This window comes from Myiozetetes cayanensis, unplaced genomic scaffold, assembly GCF_022539395.1.
Source record: "Myiozetetes cayanensis isolate MyiCay16 unplaced genomic scaffold, myiCay2020 scf1, whole genome shotgun sequence".
NCBI lineage: Eukaryota > Metazoa > Chordata > Aves > Passeriformes > Tyrannidae > Myiozetetes > Myiozetetes cayanensis.
In genome coordinates, this window is record NW_026086604.1 from 5,866,831 (window position 1) to 5,890,839 (window position 24,009).

At 38.5% G+C, this 24,009-nt stretch overlaps 1 protein-coding gene across 2 annotated transcripts in view; it reads left to right on the top strand.

The window, feature by feature from the left end:
• The window catches only part of ZFAT (zinc finger and AT-hook domain containing), a 122,397-nt gene that overhangs the window by 62,519 nt on the left and 35,869 nt on the right, over positions 1–24,009 (top strand). For both annotated transcript variants that reach the window (XM_050306650.1, XM_050306642.1), the window contains 4 exons: positions 6,847–7,020; positions 15,584–15,734; positions 16,013–17,481; positions 18,647–18,879. In XM_050306650.1, coding sequence (XP_050162607.1) covers positions 6,847–7,020; positions 15,584–15,734; positions 16,013–17,481; positions 18,647–18,879 — 2,027 coding nt within the window. The remainder of the gene's footprint in view (positions 1–6,846; positions 7,021–15,583; positions 15,735–16,012; positions 17,482–18,646; positions 18,880–24,009) is intronic.

A 24,009-nucleotide genomic window follows, 5' to 3' on the forward strand; every position in this document is an offset into this window, starting at 1 on the left:
TCCAAATTAGCACTGCTCTGCACATATGTGTGTTTATACACTAGGTTTCTAAGCTTTAGTTATACTCAGCAAAGATCAAGTAAGGAGTTTTGGAGAGCCTGTCCCAGCTCTGGGGCCCCCAGCACTGGAAGAACACCAGCCTGTCCAGAGGAGGCCACCAAGTTGATTAGAGGGATGGAGCACCTCTCCTATTGGGAAAGGCTGAAAGAATTGGAATTGTTCAGCCAGGGAAAGAGAAGGCTTCATGGTGATTTCATTGCAGCCTTCTAGTACCTGAAGGGACCCTACAAGAAAGGTAGAGAGGGACAAGAGCATACAGTGACAGGACAAAGGGGAATGGCTTCAAACTGAGAGTAGGTTTAGATTAGATATTATGAGGAAATTATTGTGAGGTGGTGAGGCACTGGCAAAGGTTGCCCAGAAAAGTTGTGACTGCCCCATCCCTGGAAATGTTCAAGAACAGATAGGATGGGGCTTGGAGCAACCTGGTCTAGTGAAAGGTGTCCCTGCCAGCAGGATTGGAACAAGATGGATCTGTAAGGTTCCTTCCAACCCAAACCATTCCATGTTTCTCTGATACACAGATGATGGTGTTGCTGTCTCAGTACACAGTACTGCAAGTTTTACACCAGGTATTTATTTTGTGTGTGTTTTTGTCTCTGTATAATGTTCAGTGAATATTTTGGTTTCTTGGTTGCTTGGTTGCTTGAGCAGATGTGATCCATACCAAAATTTTCAAGAATAAGCTATCCTAGACATAAAAACTTCTTGAAATCACGCTTATTTTGGTGTACATAAAAAAAAAAAAGACTGAAACTTCTAATTTGGTGAGATTTCACTGTTGCTGAAATTCTTAGAGCTGGATGGAGACTTTTATTGAAGACCTGTGAATCTTCCAGAGTTGCAATACCTGCTCTCACATTTCAGTCACGAGTTCAGAGCAGATGACTAAAAATCACAAGGATCTTGGGCCACAGGTTCTTTAGTCTTTGACATGTTACATAATACATTCAGTTTGGTTTTTATTTCCCCTTTTATTCATGTCTTTCCAACTTGAAGTTAATTTTCTAATGCTTCTGGGATTTTTCTGTCATTCATTTTTACTATTTTCTCATAAAACTTAGCACTATATGGACATCTGATTAATAATCAGTATGTTTTCATTTTCACTGTGTCTGGCTGCAGTGGAGTTAATTTCCTTTTGTAGCAGCTCATATGAGGCAATGTTTTATATTTGTGACCAAAATAATGTTTTAGCTCTTGATAAAATATGCTAAACATACAAATATTGAAAAGATATATATTGAAATTCTATTGAATTCTTTATTGAGAGAAAGATAATATATGTTTTGAGCTGAAGCTCAAATATTCATAAAGGTTTACAAGTAATAAGATGTTTTGCTATCTTTTATGGGTCTACAAGGAAAGTGTTGAAATCCGTAACATAATGAACATTAGTAATTAAAATTAATAAATCGGTATAAAATTCTATTGAAACTGAAGTGTGTATTGGTCAGAGGAATATTTAATGGATACAAAAAAGAAAAAAAAAAAAAAGAAAAAAAGAGTGACCTAATTTTTTGCAAATGTGGTGTGTTGACTCTGGTTGGACTCCAGGTGCTCTGGTGCCCAGTGAAGCCACTCTGGCACTCCCCTCCCTCAGCTGGACTGGGGAGAGATCACTCACCAGTTACCATCACAGGCAAAACAGACACAGCTAGGGGAAATCAGTTTATTACCAATTGATTCAGAGCAGGATAATGAGTAATAAAACCAAATCTTAAAGCACATTCAACCTATGCCTCCCTTCTTCCTGAGCTGTTTGTACACCTGTTTGTTTCTTTTTGGTCAAACCAAGTTAACAGTTCTGGCTAATGATTTGGATCTGGCTGGCTAGTGGTACTGCCATCCAGTGTTTTGTCCTAAGACAAAAACAGAAGGGTTGAGGTTCTTCCTGAACAGCCACATGTTTTCACTGTGTCTGCTTCCAGCCAGAAATCAGAACTGCTTCAGCTTCCAGCGCAGGGTTGGGGTGGGCTTGGGGATTTTAACAGTTGTTTGATTGGCTCAGTTTCACAGCAACTGCCTCTAAGCTTGCTTGTTTTGAGAGATAGACAACAGGTAATTATTTTAACCACCATCCCTCTCCCACACTGCATCATATGTGAATCTCTGTCAAGATGTAAGGATGTTGAAGGGCTGGGGAACAGGATTTGGGTGGAAGACACATTACTGCACTGGACGGTCTATTCTCTTGAATAAGCCATTCATTCATGCTGAATTAGGAGCCTGCATAATTCTTAAAGATGTCACTTTTGGCCTTAGTTTGAAATGTTTTTACCATCAGCTGGATTCTGATTGAAACTAATTCTTCCTGCAAGTAGTATGTCTTTTTCTGCAAGAGAAACAATCGGCTGTGTTAATTTTAAATGGCCAGTTCATCTTTTTTCCAAGCTGCTCTCTTGCTGCTATGAAATATTAGTGCTTTTTAGGGGATAAGAAATAGTAATGTGAGTGAAAAGTAGTTTAAAAACATGCCAGTTAAGGATGTGTAGCTGTGCTCCCGAAGTGTCATACATCCAATTACAAATGCCCAGATCAGTCACTTCAGTTAACAACTCCAGCAGAATCCTGGGACAGATTGGAAGGGACTCTGAAAGCACTGATTAATTCAGAGTTGACAGTGGCTTTACCAATCAACGGAAACACAACCATTTCTTCAATGTGTTCGAAGGCGCAGGCACAGCGTTGTATTTCTTGCACAAACACAAGCAGGCGTTTGAAACTGCTGTCGCTGGGGAGGGGAGGTCACTTCATCCATCTGTTGGATCCAGGTGCCAGCTGACAAAGTGCTGACTGCTTAGCAAGGGAGATGCAAAGTGAGACAGTTTGTTTAAACAAACCTGTTCAGGAGCAAATGATGGCTTTAACAGCCTGGAAAAACTGGGCTTCAGTATTCAAGTGGCATATTCTCCATTTTCTCCTAAATTACCCTCAAATCACTTCTGGGTGTTCCTTTTTTATACAGCTGAATTGTCCTTGTTGTGAGGGACAAAACACTTACTTTTGACACTCTAATCCACAATACTAACACTGGAGGAATTTTTTCCAGGAAGATTAAAGCTAAATTCCAGGAACTAAAAGCTGTTGAGATGGCCCTGTACTCTAAAAAGACCATTTGAGTCCTGTGGTCAAAGTTGAAGCTCTTGTTTTCTATTAAAACATACTTTTGTTTCCCTCTTAATCCCTTCCTAAAGCACCTCTTCACTGTCAAGATTTTTTGGTGTAAAAAGAGTTCAGGCGCAAAGCAGCTGCCCCTGTGTGTTAAGATTTTTATTGATTTGGTGATTTGATGGGAAGTGTTGGTTCAGGGTATTTTTAAGTCCCTTTCAGGTTACACACAGACTATGAAATAGTTCTGTTTGTAGCAAAAAGTATTGGCAACATGTGCATCCCAGGTCTTCTTCAGCAGATTGTTTCTGAAAGATGTTTATTCTTCTCAGAAAGGGGAAGAATGGAGCTACTGCCATCAGCATTAGATTAGTGAATAAATTTTAATGCTTAAATATCAGAATTCAAATACTCTGTAGAGAGGAGACGATTTTTTTTGTTTGTGTATCGTGAGGGTGAGAATGTTCTTACAGATATTCAGCACTAGTTGAAGGTATTCAGCAAATCAGTTCAATTTTCTCATTTGCCTGTTTTTTGCCAGTATACATATGGCCTTTTTTGGTGTTAACTGAGTTTGCACGGCACTCAATACCTTCCTCACACCTTTGCTCACTGTGAATGTAGTCCTTCTGTTAGGGGCTGGATGTTCTCAGCTCATATTGAGATGGAAGTTGAGATTCAGTTCTTTGTTTGAAGTACTTACCAGCTTTGGGTTTCTTGGGAAAATACTTTCCCATGGCCATAATCTTAATTATTAGTGCTTGTCATACATGTACAAGGTTTCTGTGCATGTGACACAGCAACACTTTGGCAAAGAAATATTTTTGTGTTGCAATTCTTTATGTTACTTTTAAGTCTTTTTAAATAGCATTTTTGGAGTTCTGTTTTGAAAACAGGGATTCATAATCAGCTGTATTTATTGTAACATGCCTCTTCCACAGCCTTTACCCTTGGTCAGACTGAAGGAAGTAGCAAACTTGGTCTGCCTGACAGAGGCACATTAGGAGAGAAAAGCAGCATGAAACATTTCTTAACTTGGTCCTGTGGTCATAGTGGTCATTCACGAATATGGATCACAAATTCATGTCTGTGGTTCGTCCTTTTTTTTAAGTAGAATTCCAGTATTCAAAAGTTAACAGTTACAGGTTGACATGAAAAGCATGAAATGACAAAGTTATGTTGTTTGGTTTCAGGCACTTTATTTCCTCATTAAACTGATTAACTCTTACTTTTTAATGGTTAGAAAGGAGGATTTAGGAGCAGGGTGCTTGGATTCTCTTCATATGACTACTGGGAATTACATGATCCCAAGCAAAGTGGAGAAAATTCTGTTGTCCTCATCAGAGCTTTTATTCCAATCTACAGTTCTGGAATTTCTTTTAGCCAAAACATGTTTTGTCCATGGGTATATAAAATCTTTTTTTTTCCTCTTTTTCTAATGCTAACACTAACTCTTACTGCCCACTGAACAAAAGCAGATTAATTAACCCAATTACTTTTTGTATTTGTTTTTAATAGTAGGTGAAGTAGCCTCAGAGAAACATAATTCAATGAGGAGCTTACATTCTTTGTGTTTTCTGATATTTATGAGAAGACTTTCTTCTGTTGGTAGCCTGGTCCTGCGGAGGAATTTGTGATGATTCATTTTCTTGTTGATAATAATCTAACAGAGGCTGTTTCATGAAGAAAATGTGGAAAAATGTGTTTGTTTCATAAAATCATTAAGGTTGGAAAAGACCTCTAAGATGGAGTCCAGCTGTTTCCTTTCACCCCTGCTCATCACACCAAAAGAAACCACTGCACAAGCAGTTTCTGGTTGAAACTGCTGGAATTTTCTTGAATTTTTCATTATATTCAAATATCCCTTTCAGGTATTGCAGAGAAATGTCAGTGTTAGAATTACATAGGTTCAGTAGCAATGAATAATTTACAACTATATTAGGGAGTTAAATGGGGACATTATGAGACTCTTTATATATAAAGCAGCAATATTTTCCAAAATCATAGAAGTCTACAGAGAAAAAGGTAGTTGAGAAGAGGCTTAGATCAAGGAATTTATCTAATGAAATTGAAGAAATCATTAGCAGGCACTGAAAAGCTGGGGGCTCTCTAGGCAGAGAAGCTGGAAACTGGGGCAGAAGCATTGCTAATGTGACTCCACAGAAATGTGACTGGATAACTGTGTTTGAATTCAGTTTGCTTTGTGGTTGTTCCTCATTCTGGGGGTTGTAAATATGAATTTCAGATTTAGGGATTAGCATCAAGTCATTACCAGTTGTCAGTGTTCACATTTCTGCCTCAGGATGCCTGAGGAAGCTAAAGTGGTTCCTGCACACCTTATTTCCTTCTGGTTTTGTGTTCCTATCGCAGTAGAACACCTACACCACATTATGGATATAGATGGAATAACTTACTCTGGAGATTGAGTCAACTGATTTAGATTCAGGGGACAAAAATAAAAGAAAAATTCACTGGGTTTATTTATAATTTTCTTCCATCAGTTTGTGCTTTTCTTATTCATTACCTCTAGCATATTTGCATAATGTCTTAATTTACCAACTTTGTTTTCTCCACCCTGCATTTTCTACCACTTCATCTAATATAAGAAATTTTATTGGCATAAACTAAGAGTTTTTATCTTTATGCTGCTAATTAATTATATATAAGACAAGGGGTTTTTTGTTTGTTTTGGTTTGGTTTGGTTATTTTTGTTTGGTTGGGTTTTTTTTGTTTGGTTAGTTTTTGGTTTGGTTTTATTGTTTTTTGGAGGGTTGAGAGTTTTGGGTTTTTTTTGGGGGGGTTGTGTTTTTTTTAAGAATTTCAATAAGGAATTCCTCATTTGCTTTAAGGAAGAAATATCTTCAAGGAACAATTCAGCTGATTATGATTATTCATTCTTATTTCAGATAATTGTATAGAGTCATAGAATCAGCCAGGTTGGAAAAGACCTCTGAGATGATCAAGTCCAACCCTTGATCCAACCCTGCCGTGGTTACCAGACCATGGCACTCAGTGCCACATCCAGTCTTATCTTAAAAGCCTCCAGGGATGGTGAATCTACCACTTCCCTGGGCAGCCCATTCCAATGCCTGGTCACTCTCTCTGTAAAGAAATTCTTCCTAATATCCAACCTAAACCTCCCCTGGCACAGCTTAAATCCATGCCCTCTTGTCCTACTGCTGATTGCCTTGGAGAAGAGACCAACATACACCTGGCTACAACCTCCTCTCAGGTAGTTGTAGAGAGTGATGAGGTCACCCCTGAGCCTCCTCTTCTCCAGACTGAACAATCCCAGTTCCCTCAGCCTCTCCTCATAGGACTTGTGCTCAAGTCCCTTCACCAGCCTCATTGCTCTTCTCTGGACCTGCTCCAGCACCTCAGTATCCTTCCTGAACTGAGGGACTGTGAAATAATTTAGAAACACAAATGTTTCTGAGAATTCATTTTTAAAATTTTGACTTTTTCTTTTTTTTTGGTGTAAGTATCACACTTATTCTAATAAATAGAGGGAGAAGAGTTCCCCTTTAGGGATTGTGCAGCACATCTGGTTTTGATAATGTCTGTCTTTCTACAGTAGCATTCGTTTCCTCCCCGTTTGTTCTTGTAGTGTCAGTGATTGTATCACCTGCATTGCTTTTGTACATAGTTACCTTCTTTTTGATGTTTGCTCTTTAGGTAATGATTCTGACGTTGACCTTGACAGGAAGGAAGATGAGCGAGAAAAAACTCCAAAGAGGCCCAGAGTTCAGAAAACAGAGAAAATCCCATCGACTAAGGAGACTGAACAGGTTCCAGGAGCTAAAAATCCTATTATAAGTGTGGTTTTGACAGCCCATGAAGCTATTCCAGGTAATCAGAATCACCAATTATATAGTAATTTTTTTTTTTAACCATGCTGACACTGTATAACACAGTCACTGGTCTGAGACCAAACTGTTTGGGATATTTATTATATGCAAAATATGGACTATTATTTGATTATCATGATACAGAGTCTCTGTACATAATTTTAGAACTTAAGTCACATTTCTTCTCCGGTGTGACCTTCTGGACCTGGTGGTAGTTATCTGCATTAACATCTGTCATGTTTAGTATGTGAATAGTTTTAAAGAAGAAAATGATAAAACATTGACCAAAGAACAGAAAAGTATTTTTTGCCTGTAGAACCTCTGTTATGGCTTTTGATTTGTGTATATATTTATGAAAAATGTAAAATTGTTTATGAAAACATAAATATATATATAATATACATACAAATAATTTATCAGAAAATGTGTAAATATATTTGAAAATCAAGTTCTATGTTATGATAAAGGTTTCAAACTATTTATTTTTAAACTAGGCTTGCATTTACCTGTTTATATAAACCATGAACACACCTGACTGTCAGAATCCCTTTTTAATAGTTTTGTGCATTATTTTCAGCTTTGTAGCTTTGTTGTTCTCCTTTTTGTTATTGCTGATGTTTCTGAGGATTTGTTTTGCTTATAACTGTCAGAACAACTTGAATGTCTTTATTTATTTTCTTCTTGTGGTTTGGAAGCTGGCTGGATTTTCTGTGTTGTTGTTTAATGTCTTTTGATGTTGAGATCTGTGATACACTTGGACTTTGTTTGCTAAATTGTGTTTCTAGTTGCAATAGTAGAGGAAGCTGGATGAACTCGCCTACAAATATCCTGTGTGCTTAGAAGGAAAGTAGAAAAACACCTTCACATTCATTGTCTGGGATTTACAGTTTTAGAGTTTTGGATTTACACTGAGCTGTTAAAAATCTGGCCTTGCAATACCGTAAATAGGGAGGAAGGTGGGAGAGGACTGGTGAGCACTGGAAGTGTGGAAGCCTGGTTTTGGGGTGGTTTGAGGTCTACACTGCTTCATTTCACTGACCACAGCTCCCTTTCTCCTGGGTGATGTAACCCTGGGCTCTTTCTTAGCTGTTGTGAAACACTACTTTTCCCACTGTGCTCCCATGTTTTGCCCTCTCCCACTGCATGTGGCTTTTCCCCCATCCTGGTGCTCATTCTCCTCCCCGCCACACATGACACACCCCTCGTGTCCTCTACTCCTTCAGCTGGGAAAAGGGGCTCATGGCTGGTTAAGGGGCTTATGTAGGTGTTAGTAAAGGAGTTCCTGTAGGTGTTAATTTATGGATATGAACAAACCTCTTCCTTTCCTCAGACCTTTTAGAAAGAGCTGTAACTGGGGGTTCCCCTCTTCTGGTGCTACATTTTATGAATTTTGTAAGGATTTTTCTCTTAGACCTTTAAATTTCTGATGAGGACTAGAAGAATTTAAAAGAGGGCAAGGGAAGACATGGTAGACAGTGCAATCAAAGACCCATTTTCATACAAAACTAGCCTAAAAAGGTGAATGAAATAATAGTAAATACAGATAATGAAGCAAATGTAGGAAGCATGTGATGCAGGAGAGGAAATGAAAATCTAGAGCTCGTTGGTGCCTTAATTACTACCAAGTACAATTTTTTCATTGGATAACAAAAACTTAGGGTTTTCTTTGCACATATGCTTTTTGAGGGACTCAAAATGTTAAACTTCAGCTTTGGAGTTCCTTATGCAGAGCACATGATACATTCAGAAGGCTTTAATGAACCAAAAGGATTTATGATCAAGTGTGAACCTGCAGCTGTTTCTGAAGGTCCTCTCATTTATTTAATTGACAATTAGTAATCTTATTACATTCAAGTTCCCAGCTAAAATACGTGTAATAAAAAAGTCATTGCTGTTAAGACAGATATGAATTGTCACCCAACTTTTCAGAGTTTAGAAATTGTAGAAGATATAATGTAAGTGGTTAACTCTTTGAAGATTAAAAAGAAAAATAATTCACTTAGTGCAATTATGTTTTAATTTATTTTTCATTGATTTTCCTTTTTTTCCACATTAATTTCCATTATCTAACTATATTTTAGTGTCACTAGTAATTCTTAGGCTGTTCTCCCTTCTCAGTAATACTTTAATGACTAGAGTTTTTAATAAAGATCTTTCATAGTCTGTTATTCCATTTTTATGGAGATATATCATGTACTGAAGAGGTGAATTACTGCTATAGGCTGCTCTTGAAGGATATAAATGGATAAACCACTTTTCCTTTCTCCCATGCTTTCTGTGTGCTAGACCATCTGTAAAGTTAAACTGAAAATAAGGTTTAAAGGTGCTTAAGCGCTATCTAAACTTAACCATCTGTAGCCACCTGTTGCCTGGCTTTAAAGATGCTTGGAAATATCCCTTTCTGTGTCCAGTGCAGTAAAATATTGGTGAAGATTTCAGATGGCAATTAGAAAAATAGAGAAGGCCTTAAGAATTAGTTGTATTTTATTCACAGTGTAAAGGAACTACTCATACTATATTTCTCCCTTCTAAAAGATTCTTTTGGAAGTATTGCATTAACATTTTACCATAGTTTTGCTATGCACTATTTAGTTCTGGGACACTGCTTTAAGTCATGTGTTCAGTAGATTGCAACTAAATTGATCTCCTCAAAATCCCTTTGAACAAAGAGATGAGTGAGTTTTTCGCTTCCCAGAAAGGACAGTTGGACAACATTGATTTTCCCCGATGTTCCTCTTCTGTAATTTTTTCTTGGGAGGCATGTGAAAACTGATAGATTTACAGCTTTTGGAAGTCTGGAAGTCTTGCACTAATCCACGGAGTAAATACAGCTTGAGTAAGAGCTGTAGATTTTTTTCTGTGCAGGCACTGAAGTAATTTGACAGGAGGGTCTGTGCAGACCTCGTGCAGTGCAAGGCCAAGTGCAAGGCCCTGCACCTGGGCTGAGGCAATCCCAAATGTGGATACAGACCTGCAATGTGCGGATTAAGAGCAGTGCATCCTAGAAGGACTTGGGAGTGCTGGTGGAGCAGAGGCTGCACATGAGCTGGAAGTGTGTCCTTCAGCCCAGAAAGCCAAACATGTCCTGGGCTGCAACCAAAGCAGTTTGGGCAGCAGGTTGAAGGAGGCGATTCTGCCCCTCTGTTCTGCTCCTGTAAGACCTCACCTGCAGTGCTACATCCAGCTCTGGAGTCCCCAGCACAGGAAGGACATGGACCCATTGGAGCAAGTCCAGAGGAGGCCACAAAGATGATTGGAGGACTGGAGAACTTCTGCTGTGGAGGCAGACTGAGTGAGCTGTGGTTGTACAACCTGGCTACAGAGAGATCCAGAGAGATCTTCAAGCAGCTTTCTAGGGCCTAAAGAGGACCTACTAAAAAGCTGGAGAGGGGCTTTTTACAAGGGCAGGTAGTGGTAGGACCAGGGGGAATGGCTTCAAACTGAAAGAGGGTAGGTTTAGATTAGGTAGTAGGAAGAATTTCTTCCCTGTGAGGGTGGTGAGGCTCTGGCACAGGTTACCAGGGAAGTTGTGGCTGCCCCATCCCTGGAAGTGTTCAAGGCCAGGTTGGATGGGGCTTGGAGCAATGTGGTCTAGTGGAAGGTGTCCCTACCCGTGGAAGTGGGGTTGGAATTAGATGATCTTTATGGTCCTTTCCAACCCAAACCATTCTATGTGTCTGTAACTAGAGAGACCTGGGGACCCTGAAGAGAAGGACTGCAGTGGTCATGGGCACATGCACCTGATACCAAATGAAACATAGTACAGTTTTTCATAAGCATCACAATTAAGAATGAAAGTAAATAAATACAGTTCTATGCACCTCTGAAAATAGTTTTGAATGGCATATACTTTTTTTTTTTTGTGGTCTATTTTTAAGAACAAGTGAGTAAATTCAGCCAAATATTGTCTTTTGGCGTTTTTATGTATTCTATTTCCCATGTTTAAATTCTGTAAATTATCAAGGCTTCTAATCTGAATTTATTATTCATGCTTAATTAGTTTGATTCAGGAGAGATTTGAACATCTAAATTGTTGTTTTGTGTAAAACCTCTAATATTTTAAAGACTCAGCTTGTTACTAGCAGAGTTGTTTTCAATTCCTGTGAAGATGGTGTGTGGTAGAATGTTTTGGGCTTTTTGGTTTTTTATTTCCAAGAAATACAAATATAGAATGAAGTATTCAATTTCTTGATGATAATTATTTTTTTGTTTTTGAAAGGTGTTGGATTTTTTTCCCCTACAAATTCTTAATACAACACTTTTTTCTCTCCCTGATTTCCAAGGAGGAACCACTGTCCATAAAATCCAGCTGAGTTCTCCTGCTGCTGTACCCTTTACTGTAATTTATAAATGCTTTGTTTCTTCTCCCATAGAGATTTTTGGGCAGTGGGGAAGAAGTGGAAGAATGTAATTTCGCTTACCATTTTGGGAGTGGCTTAGTTTAATTGATGACAGTCTTGAACTGATAATAGTATTTTCTGTTTAAGACAGTTTGTTTTCTGTAGCTCATGGAATGATGGTTGTTGGTTTATGGCACATCTGAATGGATTTAATATCAGACAAAATGATCCTCTCAGGACAGAGGAGGATTGGGACTACCTCTCTTTAAAGTATCTGGGTCAATAAGTACAGACTGCTGTCACAGGCAAGTGCTTTCCTCTGAACCCAGCTTCCTGTCCTTTGGATCATTGTGCCTGTTGCTGCAGTTTTGTTGTAAAATACACCAGACAATTGATACTGTGTTTACAGAAAGAGAGAAAGGGTGTAGAGTTTAGCCAGATCCCCCCTCTTCATCTTCAGGAACTCCTGTGCTGGCTCTTTTAAAGCATCACCAACATGTAATGGAGTGGAGGGCTAGAGAACAGACACCAACCTTGTATTGATTTAAAGCCAATGTTGAATTAGGCAAGGGTTGGAAAATTAAACCTCTGAATGTAAGCAGGTGTTTATGTTATCATGAGCTTACAGGTTGATTTAGCTCAGCCAATCTGGTGTCCAGCTCTGTTGAAACAGGCAGGAATCTTCATCCCCCTATTCACAGGTGTGTGTTTCTATTGCTTTGTCTGAGTTAAAATGTGTTAACTTCATGGTGAGCTAACCTATACAAATATTGAAAGGTTCTTTTGCTTCTTTTGAGCTTTATTTTGAAGGATAGGAGTAGGTTTGCTCGGGGAACATTGGGGATTATGGGTAGGATTGGTTTCTGTTGATTTGACTTTCAGAACTGTCTTACCAGAGATCCTACACGTTTGGAGCACATTCCACAGGATACTGTAGAAGCTGAAAAAATGCATTTCTTCAAAAAGAGATTGTAAGAAACAAATTCTCACTTCATACATGTAGCACATTATTTTACCAGTACAGATCAGCATACCTACATTATGAAGAGTTTTTTTAAACTTAAATTTCAGTTGAGGTTCTTTAAAAAAAAAGTTTATCTAATCAGATCAGTTGTCTCTTAAGGCAGCTTGCAGCATCTGTGTAGGAAAGAAATAAGAAACTTACTGTGTAAACTATCTTGGATTCTAACATTTGTTGAGGTGGTGTTTGAATCTGGATGATCATATTTCATACATATCTATTAATTTGTCTCTAAATCCCTTCTTGAATACATTTATATTTTCAGTCTCTGTGACATTGTGGAGTAATTATCCCATAATTTAATTACACACAGAAAGTGCACATTCTTTTGTTTTGTTTTAAGCCTGCTGACTGCCTATTGAGCTGTTCTTTGTGGTTTACAAGATAATGATTATTCACACTTTTTCCACAGTATTGCTAATTTTAGAGGTCTTTATCATTTATCTCTCTTCCAAGCTGAAGGTCTCAAAGTTATGTATTCCTCTTCCAAACAAAGGGATTTTGATTTTGGTTATTGTTTACTGGTTCTTCTTTATCCTTTATTTGATTGTCTGTACTTGAAATGTTAGGAGGTTCATGGAATTTAGTTGAATGGGTAGGAATTTGTTTGATGATGTCTCCTGTTTTATTTCTGATCCATTCCTAATAATTCTTTTATCTTTTAGACTGATAAGTATTAGAGAGCTCTATAATGAAGGACAAGCTGCTTTTCTAAGAGACAGACTGTAAGAGACCAGAGACCATCCCTGAGTTTGAGGCAGAGATGAGTCTTGTTGGGGAGTGCTTATCTATACATAAACATTCCTGTCAGAATGTCAGGAGGAACTCAAATATTACTACTTTGAAAGCAGATTTACTCAGATGATATTGACTGAAAAGAGGAAAACAAAAAACATAAATAAAATCTAATAAAATAAAGTCCATTCTGCATATAAAATAGAGGTCTAATAGTGCTGGAGGAAGGATATTTTAAAAGAAATGATCAGTACAGTTAACCTCTTTTTTTTCCGCCAGTATTTATGTGCTCTGACTTCTTGAAATGATCATCTAGGGAAACAGTTAGGAAAAACTTTTATATTCTTTACTGGCATATGATGTTCTTAATGAAAAATAAGACCTTGTATCTGTTTGCCTTGTTCTTATACTTTTCTCTAGCTTGAATATTGAGGGCAGTTCTTTTGTGGTTTGGGATGTGTGGGGACTAGGTTGGGTAGAGCCTAGAAACCAATTTCCACATTTTCTGGGCACATACTGTAGTCATTAGTTTGTGATCTAGCAGTGACTGCAGTGGCTGCTGGTCCATTAGCAGCCTGAAGGCAGCATCCCAAGTGGATGGAGAGAGACATGTAATGTTTCTTAATGCTTCCCTGTCTTCTAAGGGTAGGAAGTAGCTACCTACCATGAGGGGACAGGATTGCCTCCTGCAAGTGCTTCATTAGTATGTTCCAAGGCCTGGATCTCCCTCTTTAGGTTTTTAAAGGCATTTGTCTCTCTATGAACTGCATAGGGAGTTTAGAGGCAGTAATAATAGGATAACCTTGGAGCATTCTGCCCACTCAAAGTATGCAAAATACTGATGAGTTAGTATTTATCTAGTGAGTTAGTATATATTTAGTTCACCCAATTTAGGTGATTAAATTTTTATAGTGATAGTACAAAAGTCTATTAAACAGTTCAGCAGTCCTTTCAGGAAATGCTCAAACATCCTGAAAGGCAGAAGGGCACAGAGGAGAGTTAGTGTGGAGCATTTAATGAGGATCTTTGTCTCACATTCAGGAAGTGGGAGGCCTGGAAGAGTTAGCCATGCATATAAAGCAGTTCAAGATCTATTTTCTTTTCACTGAGTCATTCTAAATATAGACGAATTTGCTTCTATTTAAAGTATTGAAGTATGGGAACACCAGTCTGGTATCTAATGTCTGTTGTATCACCTTTACACTGAACTATGGTCCTGTGCTATAATGACAAGCTCCCATCTTACTGGGCTACCACAGTACAGTCTGGGAGATGCAATTCTGCTGGACAACCTGATGTTTGTGGGAGAGGGAGGAATAAGAAGAATATATATATATATACAAAATATATATAATACATAATTATAATATATATTACATATTATATATAATATATATAAAGTTCTGATAACATTTAGATTGAGAACTTGGAAGATCAGTTCTGATGAACGTGCACAATCTTTTGTATGTCCCATTTGATAAAAAAAAGCTTCAATAACCTTACACACTCCCAAATGGTCTCTTCTCGAAATATCTCCATTTCCCACTTTAAATCATTCTGAAGAACCCACGGAATCTCCATCTTTCTCCCTTTTCTAGTCTACAGCACCACTTTCCTCCACTTAATGTCCCTCAGTCTTTCACAGCTCTTGTTGGGTAACTCCCACTGTTGTTTCAGAGACTTTATGTTAATACTGCCTATATATTGTATAAAGAATATCTTCAGGAATCTGATCTTAATGCATTGAGTAGATCCCCTTTACTCCTCCTCCTAATGGAGTTTGAGAAGTGCACATGGAGCATAGAATATCCTGAGTTGGAAACCACAAGGATCATCGAGTACAACTCCTGGTACTGCATGAGGCAGCCCCAGGAATCCCACCATGTGCCTGAAAGCATTGTCCAAACATTCCTTGAGGTCTGACAGGCCTGGGACTGTGACCACTTCCCCAGAGAGCCTGTTCCCAACATACTCTTTTATTCTGAGGGGATGCCGACATGCCCCAAAATATAAGGAGTGTAAGGAAAAGATATGAAGACTTTTAAATATAGACTAAACTGTGGTTTACCCAGCCGTATTTGTGGAGCTGATTAAGCAATTTGGCAAAAGTTTTCGAAGGATGTGGCATGAGGCAGAAACAGAAAAATTTAAATTTCATTTTGGAAAGTTACAGTCTTTTAAAGGTGGAAATATTTGAGTGTAGGATCTCATAATAACAGGCATCGAGCACCACGAGTAACCCTCAAAACCATCAGTCCTGGCACATTATTTAAGCAGATCTGTAATGTAAGTACTGACGTCTTCTCGAAGTGTATCCATCATTTTATGCACAGGAATTTAACAACAGAAACTTAAACCAGTTGGACTAATGATTAGAGAGTTTAATGTTTTGTTAACACTTGTGTATTATTGACAATGCACATTTTAGTATGACGGTTTTAATGAGCATTTCTTTGTTTTCCTTATAGGAGCCACAAAAATTGTTCCTGTTGAGGCTGCTCCCCAGGAAAGTGAACCCACAACTCCAGAGACGACAGTTCAAGAGCCATCACAACGAAAAGGATACCAAGAATATGCCATTCAGCAAACCCCATATGAACAGGCAATGAAATCAAGCAGGTAATTATGAAGTTCTTTTATTTGTGTTCATGCAGAATATGAATTAAATGCTTCCCCATCCATTTTCATGAAACTAAAATATTTTTCTGAGTCCTTTAAAAAAATGAACAGCTGAAAATAATCTGTGTGTAAATTATATAATTTAAAATGCTTGTGGAGAACACATTTTAAAAACCCCTAAACATTTCTGTCCATTATGAATATTTAGGGGATTTTGACACATTATGTCACCAAGTTTCAATACTGTAAATATAACTGGCTTGTTTTTTTCTTTTTAGGTTGGGCCCAACTCAACTGAAGATTTTTACATGTGAATACTGTAACAAGGTGTTCAAATTTAAACACTCCCTCCAAGCGCATTTGAGGATTCATACAAATGAGAAGCCTTACAAGTGTCCTTCCTGCAGTTATGCCAGTGCAATCAAAGCCAACCTGAATGTTCACATGAGGAAACACACTGGAGAGAAGTTCAGCTGTGATTATTGTACGTTCACTTGCCTCAGCAAAGGCCACCTGAAGGTCCACATCGAAAGGGTTCATAAGAAAATCAAGCAGCATTGTCGCTTCTGCAAGAAGAAATACTCAGATGTGAAAAACTTGATCAAGCACATCAAGGAAACTCATGACCTTCAAGACAAAAAGGTGAAAGATGTTTTTGATGAGCTTCGCTTGATGACACGAGAGGGCAAAAGACAACTTCTCTATGACTGCCACATTTGTGAGCGCAAGTTCAAAAATGAGCTTGATCGAGACCGTCACATGCTTGTTCATGGGGATGAAAGGCCCTTTGCTTGTGAGCTCTGTGGTCATGGAGCCACTAAATACCAAGCCCTCGAGCTGCACGTTCGGAAGCACCCCTTTGTGTACGTGTGCTCTGTGTGCCTGAAGAAGTTTGTCAGTTCTGTGAGACTCCGTGCTCACATCAAAGACGTTCACGCAGATCTGCAGGAGGATTCTGTTTTTAACAGCTCTATCAACCAAAGCTTCTGCCTGCTCGAGCCAGGAGGGGACATCCAGCCAGAAGCCCTTGGTGAACAGCAAACACAGACTGCAGGTGAATCGACTGTCACAGGTACTGATGCTGTTAACACACCACAGCCACCTGCTGGTGAGGGTGAATCAACAGCTGCAGATGTCAACCGTAATGGCCAACATAACGGGGATGTAAAAATCGATACAGTCCTTTCCTTAGAATTTGAAAACCCTCTGGTGAAGAATGTGGCAGAGACACTGTGTCAGACAACAGAGATAGCAGTCCCAAACATTCAACCCTGTGTAGCATCAGATTGCTTTCTGCTGAAAAATGGTACTGCTGGTCCTGAGGAGTTAAAGGTTTCTCCTCCAAATGAAGAGGAAGTTAATCACTGCAGTTCTGTAAATCAACAGGGTGAAGAAATTCACCTTTTACTGTCTGAAGACAAAAGTTTAAATCTGAGTCAGAACAATGTAGTGGCTGAGAACATTCCAGTCTCTGAAGAGAGAACCCAGTCTGTTCCTTCTAGTGAATCAGAAACAAGCAACCCTCCAGTTCAGAACTCGGCAGAATCCACAGACCCTTTGGCAGCACCAGAAGCCGGAACAGGCACCAGCCCACAGGCAGCCTCTTCCAACACGGCTGCACCCAACGGCGGGACTGGATCTGTTGCCTTCATGCAGATCTTGGATAGCTTGCAGAAGAGACAGATGAACACAGAGTTGTGTGAGAGGATAAGGAAGGTTTATGGAGACTTAGAATGTGAATATTGCGGTAAGGAGCAGTGGAATTATGTTTGCTTGGGGTTTTTTTATATGTTATGTAGTGAGCCATCTTTTTACTTCTCCTCTGGTTTACGGTGATATATTTGTGTATCTTTTCAGCAGTATTAATTTTGTAGTTCAATATGGTTCTAGGGTCCAGTGAGATTCACTTTTTGCTGTATAAATAGCATGAAATGAGTCAAATCTCCTCAAGAAAACCCACTAGTGGAATATAGCAAAGCAGTGATTTTCAATTTTCTGTTTGTGTTAAATTTGGTAGCATTAGATGATTTCTGTCCAAATGCCTCTCCCCAGGTCATAAATTTCACTGGGTCTAAGCACAGCAGATTTAAGCATGGGATCAGCTTTAGTCAGTCCATGTTTTAATGCTTAAGTTTCATTATCAGCCTAGTGTAAGGTTCAGAGTGTTTTTTGTATGGTAAAGGAGGATCTGTGGTAATATACATTCTGTAGAATAGGCACATATATACTGGCATATTTTTGTGACTTGTTTTGAACCAGGTTCTTTGAGGTGAAAATTTTCAATTATGATTATCAGATCAAGATTATTCTGATTGTAATTTTTTTTTTAATTAATGGAAGTGGGAATAATACACCATTCAGATTTATTCTAACTGAAAATGTTTGTGTTTACATAACAATTTGGGATTTATGCTGTAGACTTCATTCTTGAAAAGGGAAAAGAATCATAGTCTGAAAAAACAAGCTTTTGAAACAATGTAACACTGTACCTCAGATGAATTGCTCTGCAGTTTTTGGTGCCATTGTGTCAGAAAGGCTTTTAGGAAGGAGTAACATGAAAGGAAGTAACAAAAAATATATTGACAGTCTTTTTTAGTGTACAGTTGCATTCAGATTCTTTGTATAGGAGAAGAGGTGTAAAGAACTTTTCCTTTAGGGAAAAGATCATTGATATGTATCAAAGTTGCCCTTGTTAGGCTGTTTCAGGATATATAACACAATCTTTTTAGACAAAAGTGGGTTTTGTAAACATATTTTCAGTAGTGAAGGGTCTTTAGACAAGTTTTCATTAAAGACAAAAGGGACAGGATTCAAACAGTGTGTTTGACCCTGAAAGAAAATTGTGTGCTTATTGTAATTTTCACTAACAGTTGTTTAGAAATTACTTTCTTCATGTCTAATTTTATTTTCAGGCAAGTTGTTTTGGTACCAGGTACATTATGACATGCATGTTCGTACGCATACCCGAGAACATTTATATTACTGCTCCCAGTGCAATTACTCCTCCATCACCAAAAACTGCCTGAAGCGTCACGTCATCCAGAAACACAGCAATATTCTGCTGAAATGTCCCACAGAACATTGTGACTACTCTACCCCAGATAAATACAAGCTCCAGGCACACCTTAAAGTTCACACAGATCTGGTAAGTAACGAACCAGGCAGTTGGTTTGTCCAAATTCGATGTCATCATCATAGTGTTTGGAATCATCTGGTAATATTTGAAGACATAGCTAAGGGCTCTTACCTGTGTGCTCTCTGTATATTTCTGGGAATACAGGAGTTACAGCAAATAGATACTTGGTCCTTCTCATAGTTGTTTCCAGTAGAGTGTATCTGTATCTCCCTTTTTTCCCTTTGCTTTTCCCACTGTTGTCAGATTCTTTGGGTTGTGAGAGAGTAAAATAAGGCCTGGTACTGTTGTTACTTTACTTCCTTCTGTGGAGCTGATTTCCCTTCCTCCATAAATAGAAGACTGTGGTACAATGAAAATATGTTCCTCTCTTAATTACTATAGACAGAAAAAGTTGTTGAAAAGAATTTTTTTTTCCTAATAACTACAACTAGTTGGAGTTGAACATCTACAATTTTCTGTTGTATTTACAAAGACAAAGAAATCACATTTTAAAGGCTCCTTTCTTGTTTAGAAATCCTTCTAGCTCTAAATGCCATGTACTAAAAACAGGTCTGGTCTACTTCTTCCACATTCTCTGTTAAGTGTTTTCTTTGAGACTGTCCAAGGGGCTGCATGCTTGACTGGAAGCCCTTGTTGTGCAAGACACTGCTTGGTGATCTTACTCTGATCCAACATTATTACATGAATGATCTTCAAGGTTTGTTTCAAAAGTATGTTTTGAAAAATATTATGGCATTCAGAATAAGAAATATTTTAAAACAAAGGACTAAGATTTTTAGTCTTCACCATTGGTTAAGATGCTTTTTTAGAAGTGAAATTATATACGTGCTTTTCTTGGAAGATTAAGGAAAACAATTATTTTCTTACATCAGTATTGCCAAGCTTCTTCTTGCTGTTTTATTGTTTTGCATGAGTGTCCCAAATAGGTTAAGCTTTTGTCAGAACAGGTCTGCACACCACGGACTTCTTTTCCTACCACATGGCAGGATCCTATGTGCTTGCAAGGTCTAGCTGATCTGTGGCATTCCAGGCTTGTGAGTACCCAGAGAGGTTGTGATGTGCACACACTCACACAGTTATGAACGCAGGCAAATTCCTTCCTGTTCCAAATTGACCTTTAGGAAAGGGTATTTGGCAAGTGCCTACTCTCCTAGTCCACTTTTGACTGGAGTCTTTCCTGAAGACCATAAGAGTGCATAGATGGCCCATATTACCTCATATGTTGTATATGAAGGTACTGCTATTGAATAAAGCACTGTTTAGGATTTCAAAAAATGTTTGACAATGGTACTATTTGTAATTAAATTTTCTTGACTAATAATGTTAGAAAGTTGTCATGAACTGCATCCTTGCAATTTGAGGCTTGAATTATTGATGCAGTAAAATACTTCCAAAAGGCAATTTACCCTTCTCTTGAATTTATTTCTTTAGTTATTCCAGCAGAAGAGAAAATGGCAGTTGTTTAATTGCAGCACTCGCTCTTCTGTCCTTTAAGGACGAAGCTATTCACACAGATGGGCCTTTCTTCATTCTTTACACAACATTACAGCTTTTGTTGGCATTTTCTTGTAAATAAATCTTGTGCATCCATGATAGAATGCACCACATATGACAAGTTCTTAAAGGCCAGTCACTTAAGAGTTGGACTTGATGATCCTTGTGGGTGCCTTCCAACTCAGAATATTCTGTGATTGTGTGGTATTATTCTGTGAGAAAGCAGCATCACAGCTCTAAGCAGTGTGATAAATATTGCTCTTACAGTTCCTTCTACAAGAATGTGATGCTTGAATTAAGGATTCACACTAGTTTTTCCCCAGGTGTGAACAGTTTCTGAGTAGCTTCTTAAAAAAGGTGTTTGCATACAGTGCCCAATGGTTTAGGTCTTCCTCTGCAGTCAGCAGATAGGCTCTTGGCCACTGTTTTCAACAGCTGAAGTTACTTTAAAGGTATTTGGAACAGAACAGAACACTTAATCTTCTACTCTTCTTAAGCAGTTACTTCAGGAGAGCTTTAAAAAAGAAAACAGAACAGTTCACACAAAAAGGAACATTTTTTCCCTTCTTGTGTCCTCCACTTCTCTAGCTATTTTAAACAGAATCTGAATTTGTTATGAAATCTGCAGAAAATTCACGTGATAGACATTCTTTTTGGCTGTTTTTGAATGTCTTATGTTTATGATGCCCATCTGACGGCAGAAATCTGTGTAAATGGTTTCTTAAGAAAAAAGAGCCTACAATTAGCTCTTCTTATGTAAGTACCTGTTTTTCAAGTGTGATGAATGTCCAACAGCTCCCACCAGGAGGATCATTTTCATGATACTAAATAGGACTGAGTAAACGCATTTCATAATTAAAACCAGTGTGGCAGCAAGATCTATCAGAACCATGCTTACTGATGCTTACTGTCAAATGTATTTATTTAAATAGATTGAAGAATTCATATATTAAAATTTACTCAGTAACTAAATTTGGCCCTTCTCAATACTGGCCTTTGTGCCCACTGCTTGGTATATTTATTTCATGTATATCTCACTGAACAGGACTACTTACTCCAAATTATAGTACAAGCTGTGCAGGGTTAAATGTGGAACTCTAATCTTAATTTTAGTTTGCAAATGCAATTCTTAATAAATACTAAAGTTAAAACTTCCCTGGAGACCTAATTTACCAAAATCTCAGTTCAGTTCCTTGTATGGATGTGTAGCCTTTGTTGTCTTGTTGCTGACTGCATTTTAGCTGGATCCCTGCATTAATTGGTGAAGAGGATAAATGGTGGGTATGGAAAAGCAGCTATCCCTTCATCCTTGCCACTCAGTGTATAGCCACCCATCTTACTCTCTGAGCATCATCCAAGTCTTGCACTGAATTTGGGGTTTATTCCCTGGCAGATGATGATGAGTGTGTATGTGCTGCCTCTTGCCTCTGTACTTGGAATAATTTACAGTTATGGATAAGCTCGTTGGAACCATTAGGGGCTGGATGTGGAACTAAACAATGCTGATGGAGGTACCAGAGTTGGTTTAGAATACTCACTATGCTGAGAAGATAAACATCAGAGAGGTTTGTGTCTGAAGATATTTTAAATCTCTATATGTAATTGATATTGCAGGATAAGCACCTCTGTAAAACTCTGGTTCAGACCCAGAACCAGCACTTGTTATTTGGTGCCTGCATTTGCTTTCACGCACGTTTCAGGATGCCAATGACTCTTGTCTTTGGAAGGATGCTTATAAATTCCACTGTGCTGCTGACCTTTCGTGTGTGTAGGAAGTGAGGCACTTGAGCTCTGATTGCTTATTTCCCCTTCCTGAGGAGCATTAATTTTCAGACTGTCACTGGTCTGGCTTGGTTACCTTTGACTCTGGCGCAGTGCCACTGTGTAGTCAAGAATGCGAGGTACTGGAAAGGAAAGGAAATAACAAAGACATCTATGATCTAAGGACCAGGCTCATGAAAATACGCTCAAGTACTGCATGCAGGTGCTTGTCATTTTGTGAGCTGTGACTTCTGCTGCTTGTCAGGCTTCATAAAAGTCTGCCTAACCATTTGCACATTTTTCTGTATCTTCCTTCACCTGTGTGCGTAGCCACCTCCTGGGTACGTCAGATCCTTTTAGCTAAGTTGCATTTTAATTGGACATCAGCTTAATTCAGGAATCTTTTGTGAAGGTTTTGAATTGAACATCATGACAACTGTGGTGAAGGTTTCTGGATGTCTTCATTCCTCGGAAGTATAACTCAGGGGCCTAATTCTAATCCTCAGGTGTTAGGAATTAAATTTCTGTTTATCTGGGTAAATGTGGATGCAGGATTTGTCTCCCTATTCCTCTACAAATTATACAATCCAATGTGGTGTTAATTGAGTTGTGGGAACTTCTCCTGGAAATGCTTTGGGAGTACCAATATTTAGTAAAGCTTTGTATTATCTTCTGCTGATGAAATCATGTCACTGATGCTTCTGGAAAGGAAGGGAATGGATTGTTGATTTCTGTAACATAATTATCTAATTTGGGCTGCTAATTAGGGGCATGGTCTTAATTTTACACTATTAATGAAATTGATAACAAAACAGTCAGGAGTCCACACACTCTCTTTTGAAATTAGTGGCAGAATTGCCATAAAAATCATATAATTTATGATCATATTATTCTATGTATGTTCTGTTGGTTTTATCATACGGTCTTTTATGTTGGTAAAAACTTCTAAGATCATCGAGTCCAATTGTTAACCCAGTACCACCCTGTTCACCACTAAACCATGTCCCCAAGTGCCACATCCACAAGATTTTTGAACACTTCCAGGAATGTGACTCAGCCACATCCCTGCCAACCTGTTCCAATGCTTGACTGAAGAATGTTTTCCTCATATCCAATCTAAACCTCCCCTGGCACAACCTGAAGCCATTTCCTGTGGTCCTGTTGCTAGTTACCTGGGAGAAGAGACCAAACCCCACCTGGCTAGAACCTCCTTTCACTACCTAGGTAGTCCTAGGTAAGTGGCCTTATTTTATAACAAAGCAGCATAAAAAACCAAGATTTTTTGATATCATTAGACTAATTTTTATTGCTAGGTTTAAGTGTATTTATGGACCTAATTAAATACCTGATCTGTGGAATGTGAACAGTACTTTCTGTCAAAAACCTGCATTTATTTAGCTTCTGTCAAAACCCTGCTTTATTTAGGAATTATTTCAAGTTTCTTATATTTTCTCAAACTGGTTAATAGGATAGTAAGCAAATCCCAGAAAGTGTATGATTGACTTTGAAATTGAAATAGGGGGTTGGACTATGCATCTGGTCTCTTAACAAAGGCAGATCCAGCTCTTTCCAGCTCTTTGCTTCTGCTTGTGCCCTTCAAAAAATCCTTCAAAGGCATTAAAAGGCAGGCACTCCAATTAGGCATAGGACAGACAACTTTTATTCTTACAAAAGGAAAACCTGCATGCTGGGAATGTGATTAAGGTATTACTAGAACCTCAGCCTCAGTCCTCCAAAGTGCTTCTGTCATCACCTATGACCAAGGCACTCTGAAGAGCCACAGGTGTGGTGGGGGTGACCTTGAGGCTCTGTGTTGTGGCCTGGGTGCTCTGAAACACTTTATTTGCAACAGAGGGTTTCTTAAAGGCTGTTTTGGGAGTGATG